At 46.2% G+C, this 15,089-nt stretch overlaps 1 protein-coding gene across 10 annotated transcripts in view; it reads right to left on the bottom strand.

The window, feature by feature from the left end:
• The window catches only part of PPP4R1 (protein phosphatase 4 regulatory subunit 1), a 1,265,416-nt gene that overhangs the window by 580,257 nt on the left and 670,070 nt on the right, over window positions 1-15,089 (bottom strand). For all 10 annotated transcript variants that reach the window (XM_069613385.1, XM_069613380.1, XM_069613382.1 and 7 more), the window contains one exon: window positions 1,304-1,479. In XM_069613385.1, the coding sequence (XP_069469486.1) occupies window positions 1,304-1,479 (176 nt within the window). The remainder of the gene's footprint in view (window positions 1-1,303; window positions 1,480-15,089) is intronic.

Below are 15,089 nucleotides of genomic sequence, written 5' to 3'. Positions count from 1 at the left end.
GTGCACCAGTTACTGTGATAGAAGAAAACTTTATTTTAGCAGGCAGAGTTAACTGAAGGCCCACTCCACAGAGATCACCCCTCTCTATCTGTAAAAGGGCAAGCATAAATGTTCTTACATGCCCATGAAAGGTCAACTCCTCTCCTGGTTCAGCAGGTGTGAGCACAGAGTCCTAAAAGTGCTCACACCAACCATCCTGTAAAAGCAATAATATGTTTTCAGTTTCTAGATGATCACTTCTCAACGTTCTACTGCCTTCTTTACAAAAGCAACAGTGAATGTCTTCTAAGATATCACAGTCCCAGACCATAGATAAGATCCCGTCACAAATGCAATCCCTCCGTATCCCATGTCAATGCATATCAATTGTGGATCTATACCTAGGACTTACCCCCACATATTGTCCAATTGAGTTTTCTAAAGTAAATCAAATATATTTTGGCTACTACTGGCTGAGCCGGATTTGATGATCATAGAAAAGTCCCAAGTTCATGCAGCCATCAAGCTGAGGCAAGACGCAGGACCTTCCAAACTGTATGTCATTCGCATACATAGGAATAGGTTTCTGTTCACCCAGCCTAAGAACCTTTAAAAACTATAATCAATGAAAACCTAATTCCTCAATTTACCTATTAGGACAATAAAATGCTCACAGTACCCAAATATGACTTCATCAGGTTTTGTGCACTTTAATATTTGCAGACTTTGTGACAAAAATGTACCATAGAAAAGTGTCTCAGATAGCACAAGTGAACAGGGGTAATACAGAGGCAGCAAATATTAAGCATGCTCAATGATAATTGAGCAGCAGTTTGCTATAATGTCAGGCGTACACCCTCCTATGGAGCATGCTGTTACTATGCAGGACCTCTGATCCTTTCTCCGCTGCTTTAAGATGCTTCTCTGATGATGCTGGTCCCCTTGCATGGAGATGCCAGAGTGGAGACATTTCACAGGGAGATGCAGAGAAAAGGGAAGTGCCAACTTGGAATAGCAGTTGGAATACGGGCCATGATTGCCTATGTGTTTTACTGTGGCGCTTTACATCGCTAATGGATCCAGGGAAAGTAATGAGAACCTGAAGTCAATTGGTGGAATGTTCTTGTGGCCATATAGGTACCGGCCATACTATGTCATTGGGTATATTGCAGGTACTCTCCTTTGCTTCAGGCCTATAAATCAGGATCGGTATACAATAGCTGCCATAGAATACTTGTGAAGGCATAAAGTATAGAGTCCAGATATCCATATTTAATTAATAGCCCCCGACAGTTAGCTCAAATGCACATTCATGGTACCTTACCTCAATGGCATCGGTTATTAAAGGCACAGAATTGTCCAGTATCCGTTTATAGTTCAGTCGGTCTTGCCGGGACACATTAGCATGGCAGCGGTTTTCTTTGTCTAGCTTTGAAAACGTTTCTTCCTGAGAGTCCAGGCTGGAGGCCCTGAGTGCAGCGGAAAGTACATCCACTTGTGCTACACCAAAATATAAAACAAGACCAATAAATGCAAATGTCAGAGCATCAGTGCGAACTATACCCTCTGCCCCATTTCACATAATCGGTATCTACATATTCTATTTCCCTCAATTATAATATTTCTACTACCTTTTATGAAAAGGCATGCTCACAGTTGAAAGTTAAGGCTGTGCAGGTATATCACGATACATTACATTTTGAATACTGACACCCGGCCCCCTGAGACAGAATTCATGCTATTTCCATAATCACATACCATTGCCACATTTTCCCTCCATCACACAATTTTTCCCATTATTAGACTTAAGGCCCAATTCTGAGTCCATGAGACTGATGTGCAGAAATTTGACGGGCCACTTGCCAAATTCCCCCACCGCCATTCTGACGGGAGCAGTGCCGGCAAAGTGGAAGCGTTGTGGCAGCCACCTTGAAAGTTAGCCTAAAAGGTCTGCTGTGGTGTCACTGTGCACTAAACACCATGGGGGACAAATCTGCACATTGGAGAGGTTTTTATGGGTTTTGGTCAACCTCCAACTGGTTGAATTTCTTTTTCATATAATTGTTAGTTTTGTTACTACCAATAGATGGATGGTGGACTGGGGTTAGGCAATATTGGGTGGGGTAGAAGGCGTCCACCCCCCACCCTGCATTTGGTGGTTTTAAAATAGACTAGTTAAACTTCAATGAAGACACACATCCATTTCTACACCACCAAAACTGTTGCAGAACCCGCAGATCCCATGCCTACACTTTTGGCAATATAGAAATGTGACAATGAAAAATACGATCCTTGTCGTTAATGGGTAGTTCGGTCAGAAATTTTATTGGCCCAATGGATCGGCCATGTATTTCAGAGCATACATCAATCATTCATAAATGAATTTCCAATGCAACTTACCAGAGTTTTTCTCACTTTAGAACATGCAAAAACGACAGCTCCAGTACCACCATCTTGTACTATTCTTATCCGTTGATCTATCGCCCCAAGTTAAAAAGGCTCTTGCTGCACTGATTAGTTTTGCCCGCCCCAAAAGCTGACATCCCTAGACGCTCATGCCCCATTTCACAACACCAATGTACGTTTCATGTGAACATCCTCTGTGCGCAATCTATTGACGTGTCTCCATGGAAATGCCAAGACGCCTTGTTTTTTAAAGTGTAAACAAACCCTTTCTGAGCACACAACAGAGTTTCTCCTTCCTTCATGTCAATGTATTTCATTTCGAGCTTCCCTGACTTGTTTCTGTTCTGATCAGCTCTCTGCCCAGTACGACACACTGAGAACAGGTACTTATATACTGCTTAAAATCAATTAACGCAGTAGTAACTTTTCATTTCTTATATTATGTACAGAGGTCTTTACCAAACCATATTTAAACATGTGTCCATGGGAATTTTTACTGTTTGAGACTATTAATCTTGCCTTTTTACGATGTGTTTTTGTGACATTGGCCATTTCTTTGCTCATCTTTCTTTAACATTCAATGTTAATGGGAAACCTCTTCATTGCTTTACACAAACAAAAAGGTTTTATTTGACTCTCTGTTGATTGTGCTTCTTCACTATTTACAAACTATTGCAACAATTCAGCCCTACATGTACAAGCCCGAATACTCAGAAGAGGAGATGCTTGAAAGAGAAAAAAGTCGAGACGATGTGGAATCAGATGAAAGTCATGAGGATCAATCGCTGGAGCCTCAACCCCATCGCATGGAAGACGTTTCCACCTAGTGTAGCTGCCATTGTTGTGAGCTTTTGCCTACTAGGTTGGAGAACTGCTGTTGCAGAAAAAACTCTTGCTGCTTGGCCTACATTGCCGAAGGAGACACACTGTCGCTATGGTTAACGAGCTGCATGACTTCAGGGCCGCCTGCCTTACAAGATCTGTGCTGTGAACGATGATGGTCCTTGTGCGTGGACTTGGAGCTACAGTTCATCATCATAATCCAAGTAACAAGTACGTTCACTCTATATATGTTATTTGTTTGACAATAGAGAATGGTAACATAATATGTTGTTCCCCTACATCAATATAAGTTTGACAGATCACTGACGCAAGAATGTTTCTCTAAATTGAATTAATTTACTAATTGTAAAATTAAGCCAAAGTGTTCACTTTAGATTTATCGTCAGAACAATTACATTTGTTTCACTTTAAAGAATCTCTCAAACTTTTATTTCTTTAACGTACGTTCACATTTGTAACTGATCCATACTTGAAATCACAAGTACAGTCAATACGTTGTATGAAAAGGTACTTTTAAAATCAAAACAATGCCGTCCATTTTACAAGGTAGTGCAAATAAAAATAAATTCATTTATTGGCTTCATTCGGGTAAACCATTTCTGTATCTCTTAAACATGTGGTACAGGCTTGTGGCCTATGACGCGCTTACATGTTAGATATGGGAACTGGGAACTTGTGTCCGAAGAGTAATACCTGCCTGTGTGGTTCGAGCCATTTGTGATGAATTCCCCAGTGACAGGGGACAAAACAGTGGATTCATTCAGCCAGTACCTCGACCGCAGCAGTATAATTTGTAGTCTCATTGACATCCACCATACCAAACTAAATACAACAATAAAAATTAAAGCTGAACAGCTGTGAGAAATGTGTGTAGGTTCACTACACGTCCAAACATACAAGAGTATCGTAACATAGTGGTGTGCAATATTGGCCTATCGCGTATGCCTCATCCTCATCCATCCTCCCCATCAAGTATCAATGGCACTTTGCACCTGTGACTGTGCGCTCACAAGGAGAATGGGTGGATGGGAAGGCTCAAGGTACCAAAGCCCATGCACACCTCAAAGGCATCTTTCGCACCGCGACCATTGTCCAAATGGCCACCACAGACCCGGTGTCTCGAGACTCCCGTTTGAAGACCCCATCTCTGCAATCAACATGTATCTATCCCTTGAACATTGTTCTGGGCCTATTGTGCTCGCCTCACGCCCACCCATCCCACTCTAGAATCAATGGCAGCATGCACCTGTGGGCGTGCACTCGCAGGTGGCTGCATTGGTGGGATTGAGAAGGTCAAACATTGTGATAGAGGTCTAGTGGGTGCGAACAAACACGTCAGACATTCACATACACACCCACTTCAGTAAGCCTTTATAAAGACTTCAGAAGTGAACATCTTTGAAATGGTCAATGGACATTGGCATCTCTCCACTTCTTACATTGCTCGCCGAATTGGCTCATCTGTTGTTCCAAGTAACCGTTAGTCAACTTTTAGTGTAGTTTTCTTTATTGTCAATGATCTTCATTAAGACATTTTCTATTGCTTTATACTCCAATGTATACCCTATTCTCACTTTATTTTATTTAAAAAGTCTACACCATTATCAACCAGCATAAGTATTTTTATCTCTGTAATTAGCACATTAAAGAGTATTGTTTTTAAATGTAATTTTTGGTAGTGCATGTTTTCAATGCGCTTTTGGTGCCATTTTCTATGAAGTAAATGTATTTTTATTATCAGAGGGATGTGATGTTTGGTTTATTTTTTTTCTGTAATAGATCATAAGGGCAGTCTAACAATGCCTTCTTATATCGTTTTCGGTTGCAGTAATACCAGCCATGCTAAAAGTGATCTAGTCCTTTTTGTTTTTCCAAAGGATTTAAATTTAATTAGAAAATGGCTTTTGAACTGCAGATTTCCAGTGTCTGAAATTAAAAGCAGAGCTGAGGATGTCTTCAACAATGTGAGGGGCAATCGATGTGAGGGGCAATCGATTCCGCATTTGCAGAATGCACTTCTCAGAAGATATCTACGAGCAATCACAGTACACCAAAAAGCATTGGCCTAGAGTACTTCGAAAACTACAGCCCAATGCAGTTCAAACTGAATTTCAGCACACGGTGACCCAGGTAAGTAGTGGACGCTAAATTATTAAATGTAATCTACCATTTTCTAACTATGCATGTATAATAAGTCTTCGAAGAGAACACGCATATGGAAATAGTCTGGGCAGGTACCATAAATAACTGTTTACAGTTTTTGGTGAATAATTCCATTGATATTTCATTGCATGTCTTTCCTTCTTGATACAATCTTATTTGGTTTATACATTTCTAACTTTAGATTACTTTGTGAGATACTCAAATAGCAATGGAACCCTTACCAAACACGCTGCCATCACGTCTTCTAAAAATGATTTCATCTTTTTTGTTAAATTACTATGTCTGTCTTTACGTAGACCGCACAGATGGAAGGACAGCGTTACCATGGAGGAAATCACAGACACATCCCACATCCTAATGGTGATTCCAAGGGGCTTGCACACAAACTTCTTTTTTTCGTTTTTGATGTGGTCTAAGTTATGATACCAATGTACATTTTCTAATTAACAATGTTCTGACTATTTGCGATTAAAGGACCAGGATGCTACATCGACCACTATTCCGGAGTCAACAGCGACCACGCTCACCTTTCAATTACATTTTTTAGAATAATCCTTCAGATGCGACTACACAAAATATGCATTTGTTCAATTTCCACCTAAAACATATTGATTATTGTTATGTGTAATGTTAGCTTTTAGGCTTCTTTGTCAATAACGACCTTTTTAATGTAACATTTTTAAAAATGTTGCTTTTACATCTTGCTTATTTCAATTACCATTAAATAGGCAAAGCCTGAAACTTTGACAATGTACTATTCTTCTACTGCAACCAGTCCGGAGGATGAGGTAAGAGAAGTGAAAATGTATTAATGTATACTCATGGTTATAGATGAACAAGTTACTTTCTTACCTGGTAACGTTCTTTCGATGGGATGGTCCGACGACGTATTCCATATCTATGACATGTAATCACCACAGCTGTGCTGCTTCGGAAACTTTTTTCCGGCGTCTGCGTCCTGCTTCGATGACGTCGATGCACTGTCGTCGAGGACCTCCTCCGACGTCCGACGTCATCCGATGTGATAAGTAGGACGCACGACGCCCGTAGCCTCAGTTGTAGTTTTTTTCCCCCCAGAACGTGTGACATTAGTCAACTGCCAGTCAGACACAAAGCCTTGCGGAACGTAAGCTGCAATCGCAAAAGAAATTCTGCAGCGGGGAAGGCAGGGCGGGAGCGATATGGAATACGTCGTCGGACCATCCCATCGAAAGAACGTTACCAGGTAAGAAAGTAACTTGTTCTTCGAGGGGATTGGGTCCTCCGACGTATTCCATATCTATGACAGACTCCCAAAGCAGTACCAGAGCAAGGAGGAGGGAAAGAATTTAGAATCAAAATTTAGAATAGTCAATCAAATAGCAGAGCAAAAGGACCGCCTTGCCAAAGGCCAGATCCTGTGCTCTGATGGAATCGAGGGAATAGTGACGTACAAATGTATGTACTGAAGCCCAGGTGGCAGCATCACAGATGTTGCGAATAGGAACACCCCTCTGCAGGGCAGTAGATGCAGCCATACCCCTGGTAGAATGGGCCAGCAAGCCAGCCGGTGGGTCCTTACCCGCCAAGCGTTAACACTCCGAGATGGCCAAAATAATCGAGCGAGACAAAGTCTGTTTCGTCACAGCTTGCCCCAAATGCTTTCCAGCGTAACCAATAAAGAGTTGATCGTCCACTCTGACCTGGGACATGCGTGAAACATAAAAGCTTAAAGCTCTCCTAGGATGAAGCCTATGGAGCCTCTCCTCTTCCTTACCAGGATGCGGAGGAGGATAGAAAGCCGGAAGAACAACCTTCTGGGCCAAATGAAATTCCGTCACTACCTTCAGAAGAAAAGAAGGACGAACTCTAAGGACAACCCTGTCCTTGTGAAACACAGTGAACAGTGGCTTAACTGAAAGTGCCTGTAACTCACTCACTCTGCGAGCGGAAGTAACCGCAACTAAAAACACAGTTTTCAGAGTTAACAGCCTCAAAGGGCAAGAATGTAAAGGCTCAAACGGAGCACCCATAAGAAATTTAAGAACAAGGTTTAAATCCCAACCGGGCACCAGGAAAGGTGACGGAGGGAACACATTAGTGAGCCCTTTCAGAAACTGAAATTAAAGGGATTTTAAAGTAAGAACACTCTTCAGACGAGCGCTTAAAGATGGACAGCGCCGCCAGGTAACCTTTAATGGTACCTACTTGCAAGCCCCTGTGGGCCAAAGAAAGTAAAAAGGACAGAAACATGGGGATGTCACATGCAAAAGGATCGACATTCTGAACTCTGCAACAGTCACAGAACTTACGCCAACGGCAACTGTACATAGACTTTGTTGCTGGCCTTCGGGCCGAAAGCAACACCTCCATCACGTCTTCAGGGAGGTCCCAATCCTTATACCTCAACCTTTCAGAAGCCAAGCGTGAAGAATGAGGGATCTGACCTCTGGATGGAGTACCTGACCCCCCCTCCCGAGAGCAGATCGTCTTGGTAGGGAAGACGACGTGGAGGGCAGATGGACAAGTCGAGAAGGTCCGGGTACCACGTCCTCCGAGCCCACGCCGGAGCAATGAGGATCATCCGGGAACCGAACTTCCGTAACCTCCGCAGCACTTGCGGGATGACGGGGACTGGAGGAAACGTGTACAGCAGCGGGAATGACCACTCCACCACAAATGCGTCTCCTAAGGCTCCTTTTGGAGGAAATTCCCGCGAGCAAAACCTTTCGCACTTCCGGTTGACACTGGAGGCGAAGAGATCCACTTGAGGGGTCCCCCAAAGGGCGAAGATCTCCAGGAGAATCTCCTGAGCCAACTCCCACTCGTGAGAGATCGCGCTCTGCCTGCTCAGAGCGTCCGCCGTCACGTTTTCGTCTCCAGCCAGATGAACTGCCGAGATCGAAACTCCCTGCTGGATGGCCCAGAACTCGAGCTGCATCGCCTCCCTGCACAGAGGAAGTGACCCTGCCCCCCCCTTTTTGTTGAGGTCGTGCATGGCCACTGTGTTGTCCGTCAGGATCAGGACACTCTTTCCTCGCACAGTCGGCGGAAAAGCCTTCAGGGCTAGCCTGACGGCCCTCAGCTCCAACAGATTGATATGGAGTCTGGACTCCGACGGAGACCAACGACCACTGACTGTCAGCCCGTTGGCATGAGCTCCCCATCCCGTGAGGGATGCATCTGTCACGATCGTCACCTCCGGCCAGGGAAGCCAAAATGGAGCCCCCTTCATCAAGTTGCCTTCGACGGCCCACCACAGAAGGTCCCGGGCGACCGAGGGCGGCACCTGAACCGGGTCCAACATCCTGCCGGAGGACTGCGACCATTGCGTCTTGAGTGCCCACTGCAAAGATCTCATCCGCAGGCGAGCCTCTGGCACCAGAAGAATGCAGGATGCCATGAGGCCGAGCAACCTCAAGAACTCGAACGCTGGGAGCGTCTGGGCATGCTGAAACTTGTTCACCATCTGCTGAATGTGAAGAGCCCTCACCTGGGGAGGAAAACACTGCCCCAGGGAAGTGTCGAGCACTGCTCCGATGTACTGGAGCCGCTGTGTTGGCGTCAAATGGGACTTCTTTAAATTGAGGGAGAAGCCCAGCCTGTCAAGGGAGTGGCAGGTGACGGACAGATGATCCAGGACTTGCTTGGGAGAGCTCCCCCTGATCAACCAATCGTCCAGGTAGGGGTAGACGTGAATCCCCCCTTGCCTGAGATGCGCTGCCACCACCACCATGAGCTTGCTGAAAACCCTCGGGGCGGAGGTCAATCCGAACGGCAGGACTCGAAACTGAAAGTGCGAGTCGCCAACCGCGAACCTCAGGTACTTCTTGTGCTTGGGATGGAACGGCACATGGAAGTAAGCATCCTTGAGGTCGAGTGACACCAACCCGTCCTGAAGCTGAAGGGCCTGGAGGACTTGAGAGAGAGTAACCATCTTGAACTTGTCCTTCCTGAGGAGTTTGTTCAAACCGCGCAAGTCCATGATGGGTCTCAATCCCCCGTCTTTCTTCAAAATCAAAAAATAAGGGGAATATCATCCCTTGTTCCTCTCCGCTACAGGCACCAGTTCTATGGCGCCTTTCTCCAGCAGGGCTTGAATTTCCTGCGCAAGGAGCGGATCCGGACTCTGCAAAGAGAGGTTCCCCGGTGGATTGTCGCGAGGCCTGTGCCGAAAAGGAAGACAGTAGCCGTGGATTATGATCTCCAGAACCCACACATCTGAAGTAATGGCTTGCCACTCTAAAAGATGCTGCGCCAGCCTTCCCCCAACCGGCGAACCATGGGACATGGCCTCATGACTGAGTGGGAGCAGCTGCGGCGTTACCTGAGGGCAAAGAGGCAGCAGCCCGAGCGGCCTTGGCACCACGGGTACCCTGTCGTCCACCTCTGGTACCCCTGCGTTGGCCTCTGACTGCCAGCTCCTCTCGCTTTACTGAAGGACGAGTAATAGCGAAAGGAACCACCCCTCCACTGCTGTCCCCTAGGACGAAAAGGCAGAGGTTGGCGAACTGCAGCGCCCAACGACTTCGCTGCAGCTTTTGAGGTCTGCAACCTCTCAAGGCTCTCGTCAGCCTTGCTGCCAAAAAGGTGTTCACCATCAAAGGGCATGTTGAGGAGCCGGAACTGCACATCAGGAGCAAACCCCGACTTCCGCAACCACGCAAACCTGCGTATCACGGTGCTCGCCGCCATGGACCTACTGACGCATTCAGCTAAGTCCAAACCCGACTGAACGGACTCACACATGGCATCCTTACCATCCTGGACCATAGCAAGGAAATCATCCCGTTCGTCCCCTTCGGGAATATGTTCAGCCGCTAACGCACCACAGTTCCACAGAGTGTGTGTGAAACGAGACAGGGCACAAATGGAATTGGCCGCCTGAAGCGCCATACCACCAGAACAAAACACTTTCTTCGCCCAGCCATCAAAACGCTTGTCGTCCCTATCAGGAGGGATGGTAGGGTACGACGCCTGCTTCGCCGTGGCCGCCTGCACCACCAAACTCTCTGGAGTTGGGTGCCTGGTGAAGTAGCAGGGGTCGCTACTGGCTGGACGGTATTTTCACGACAAGGATCTGCCCACCGCCGGGAGACTCTCCGGAGCAGTCCAAGCCGCCGCCACCCTTCTCTGTAAAGCCATATGGAACGGCAGTACCGGGTTAGTTGGGGGACCAACATCAAGGATGTCCGTTAGATCATCCTGCACAAACTCCATGCAAGTACTCAGAAACCCTAGCCATAAGGCGCCGGTACGAGGAATCGGCATGAGAGCCAGGCTCAGGCCTACAAAACTCAACCTCCGGAGAGGTGTCCAGTCCGCTGGCATCATGCAGGGACTGCCTCAAATCGTCAAACTGACTATGGCCCGAGACAATTTCATCTGGAACCTGACTAGGAACCAGGCCATCAGAATCCTCCTCCGCCTCTGAAATGTATTCCAGGTGGCGAAAAGAAGGCACCCGAGAGTGCTTGCTCTTAACCCGAGCCTTCCTAGGGGGTTCCCCCGTGCCACGGGGTACCTCCGACACGAAAGACATCAATGGCGTCGAGCGAATCGGCGCCGTCGTCGAGAGAACAGGCATCGGCGCCGGGAGGATCGGCGGCGACGACGTCAGATGCAGCGCCGCCAGCATCGGCGGCGTCGACACAGCCCTCGAAGCCGGAGCCTCGAGCATGTCCTTCGACGACCTGAGCGTCGACGGCTTCGACGACTTCCTCGGAGCTGGAGCCTCGAGAAAGCCTGTCGACGCCCTCGACGCCTCAGACATCGATGTCTTCCTCGAAGACCTCACAGGTGCACACGGTCTCGAACGCGTCGAGGACCGGGTACGTCGAGAACGAGTCTCCTTGTCCGAACGGGACCTCTCCCGTGACTCGTGCCGACCACTCTTGCGAGCGGTGTCTCTCGACCTCTCACGACCGACCCCACTCGGAGGCGCGGACGGCTTAGTACCCTGCGACTCAAGAATCGCCAGCATTTTCTTCCCGAAGGAAGCCCATTCCTCCGGCGTTGCACGGCTGGTGGGGTAAGCGACGTGCCGGGCAGAGTCCGAAGAGGACCTGGAAGACGACCGGTGTCGGCGCTTCCGAGAATGCCTCGAAGAGGCTGAGGAGTGGCGAGACCGACTCCTAGAAGGAGACCCACAAGACTTCCGACGACGCGGAGAGTCACTTCTCGAATCATCCGTCGAAAGCCCCGCAGACTTCGACTTCCGGGGCTTGGACACCCGACCTACCGACAACTTCTTCTTACGTTCGTGTAAGGCTTTGGACGTGAGCGACTGGCAGTCGATACAGTCATCCGTGTCGTGGGCCTCCCGAGGCACCAGAGGCAGGCTTCGTGCGAGTCCGTCACCGACATCTTGGACCCACACTCCCCGCACTTCTTGAAACCCGGACGCGGGGTCGAAGATATCTTCACACTAAGGATTTTCACAAAAACGAACAGGTTCGAAGAACCGAGAAGAACAGAACTCCAAAGAGTCGAGGCGTTAACCGAGATTCACGAAGCAACACGTTCGCGGAAAAAACGGAACTGAGGCTACAGGCGTCGTGCGTTCTACTTATCACATCGGATGACGTCGGAGGAGGTCCTCGACGACGGCGCATCAATGCAGGACGCAGACGCCGGAAAAAAAAGTTTCCGAAGCAGCACAGCTGTGGTGATTACATGTCATAGATATGGAATACGTCGGAGGACCCAATCCCCTCGAATTATAGATTAAAAATATGCTTTTTACATTTAAATTACCATGTTTTGGGGTGATTTGCAATACTGTCAGCAAATTGCAAAGCGTTACATCAACAACCTTGATGCATTTATTGCAGAAAAACATGCAACAATTAAAGTAAATCTTCAGAAAAATGTATAGCATAGACCCTTTCACCCTATGAATTGTGTTCGTTTTAGTTCATAAACGTTAGCTGCTTAGCGAAAAATGGAATCGGTGAAACAAAATACCATTACAACACATTAAAGGGGATACAATTTAATCAGTATGTTTTCCAGGGTGAACTCGAACCAACTCCCTGCAACATCTCTAAAGGTCATCAGGCATAGGTTTCATATAGGTCTTATTCATTTCAAAATGTAAATCAGAGGATGAAACAATTTTTTAGATAGTTTAACTCTTTTAAAAAAATATATTATTAGCGTACGGTTTTCAAACGAAAGCTTTGCTAAGCCAACAATTGTACAATAGAATGGCATTAGAAAAGTCAATAATCTTTGCTGAGCCAACAACCATGGAATTAAGTAGCATAAGAAAAATAAAATAATTGTTTAACAGTATATATAGAATTGTTTAGAGATTAATTTTTGCTTATTTCTGAATCTGGTTCCTTATTTCAGAAAAATATGTCCTTCAAAAATTCCAGCAGGGCAAATGACATTGAAATGTTCTTCAGCTGCTTTAAAATGTCCCACCACTCCAACGATGTCAGAGTCTGGTACTCACTGAAAAATGTTCCCATCAAATTAGATCAAATGTTCCTTAGACTCGGGTGTCTGATTACACAGTCTACAGCTGTAATCTCGAAGATTTGATTCTTTCCCGACTTCGAATATCTCCTTTGTAGGAAACAAATTAAGGCAGAACCTCAAACTGGTAGCGTAGAGAGTCAGAAGGCCATTTCTCCAGGTATCCCAATATCGTGCCATGCATTCTATGGTCCGAGAAGCTCTTACCGTAAATCTTTTATTTACTTCCCGCCTCCAGCATCTCGATCCAGTCTTGGTCGTACAATTTTCTCTAGAAACGTTTTTTACTGATACGCTCACACTCTTCAAAACGTCCCTGCAGGTTTGACTCCACTCCACCAGTGTCCGTTCCCTCACCGTTAGCATGGCTGACTGTAGTACCATAAAGCCCCCCTCAGATGGAGGTATCAAACACTTACGATAGAAGGACTGCGTTTTCCAGACAGTTACAGTGTACATAGAAGTCAATCCAAACTCCCTCCTGATTATCACAGAGGGGGTTGATTTGGGGAGGGACAGTACATTCCTCCAAAAGATCTCTTCCAGCTTAGACCACACCATCCAGGATAGTGAAAACGATGCCTCAGCACTGAATGTCCAGATGGGGAGCACTTTCATCCGGTAGAAATCCAACACAGAAACTAGAGAGAATTTACAGTAACGAAATCTAATCAGTTCGGCTAGTGCTGCAAGATGTCTCATTTTACTTCTTAGATTTAGATTTCTGTAGGTGTCATTAATGCTATTATTTATGCACATTCCCAGATAGGTCATCAATGTCTCTGGTATCGTCTCACCTGCCATATACCAACCCCTAGATTTCAACCTACGACCTTGTCCGTCGACCAAGAATTAGGATTTTTGATTTCGCTGCATTTATACAAAGTCTGTTAGCTGAAACCAGTGCATCCGATTGGAGCTGCAGACTGATCGGTGTCTGGTCCAGAAGCACCAAGTCATCAGCGTACAAGAGCCCGTTCACCTGTACTCCTGCTAGACATGGTGGAAAGCATTGAATGGTTTTAAATGTGTTTTCCATGTCTGAGATGTAAAGATTGAATATTGCTGGTGCCAGGCGACAACCTTGTTTCAGGCCTTTTGCGGGTTGGATTGGTGCGGTCATATTTCCTGAGTTGTCCAATCTGACTTTGTCCACAATGTAGATCTGTCGACAGTGTCAAAAGACTGATAGGTCCATGGAGGCCAAATAGATCTCATTATTCTTCTCCATGGTCCTGTTCTTCAAAAGATTAATGAGAAGGAGGTTAAGGATTGTGCGAATCCCCTTTACAAAACCCGCCTGCCATCCGTCAAAGTGATTCATATCCAAACGCCACTTGTTCAAGTTCTTGAGAATCAATGCCGCAAATATTTTTCCAATAATATTATGAAGGGTGGCAGGTCTGTAGTTTGCCGGAATTGACCTATTCCCCTTCTTGAAGATAGGCACAACAATTGATCGTGTCCATGAGAGAGGTATTTTCTTGGCAGTTATCACATCAAACAGCTCCTTCATAAAAGCTGGCCATTTTTCCAGGTTGCTCTTAAGAATTGCATTTGTGAGGCCATCCGGCCCGCTGCTCACGAGTTACTGGAGGACTTTGTTAGGTTGAGAATAACATTTTTCTGTCTGGAAGGACCATATGGAAATTTTCTTTGCCTCACCCCCTGCTTCTTCTGGAATCAAACTTACAAAACAGGGAACTGTAGTGGGTTACCCATACACTTGCAGAGACTGGGTTTGACATCAGTGATTGTTGGGGCACCCATACCATTAAGTATTCTCCACATTTTCCCGTGTGATATTAGTTGCAACCACTAGCATGTATTCTGCATCCTGTTGGTTTAGGATGAATTTGTACTGCTTTAGCCAGTTTTTAGACCGCCTGCTTTTAGGGCGTCCAAAGTAGCCACTGTGGCCCTTTTCTTGTGTGCCTTTCTTAGTCCGTTTAACCCCTTTTTCTTTATTGCTACTTCCCGGCCATATTTGTGGATGTTGGTAAAAGTCCTTTTCATACCCATGTAGTTTTTTCCGTGAAGGCTGTCAAAAACTTCGGATAGTCCAGGATTATTTGTGGGGAAGAAACTAAGTTTTGTCATTACGGCTACAATGTTTTCAGATGTTATTCTCACCCTGTTTCTTCCAGGATTTATACCAATGTTTACCTTTGGTGGAACTGTAACGCTCACCTGATTCTCGCAGAGGCGCCGGTCTTGACTAGGCGACTACCGTA

Source organism: Ambystoma mexicanum, chromosome 5p (assembly GCF_040938575.1).
Source record: "Ambystoma mexicanum isolate Mex_15411 chromosome 5p, UKY_AmexF1_1, whole genome shotgun sequence".
NCBI lineage: Eukaryota > Metazoa > Chordata > Amphibia > Caudata > Ambystomatidae > Ambystoma > Ambystoma mexicanum.
Note: the sequence above shows the minus strand (reverse complement) of the source record. Positions and strands in the feature narration are given on the sequence as shown.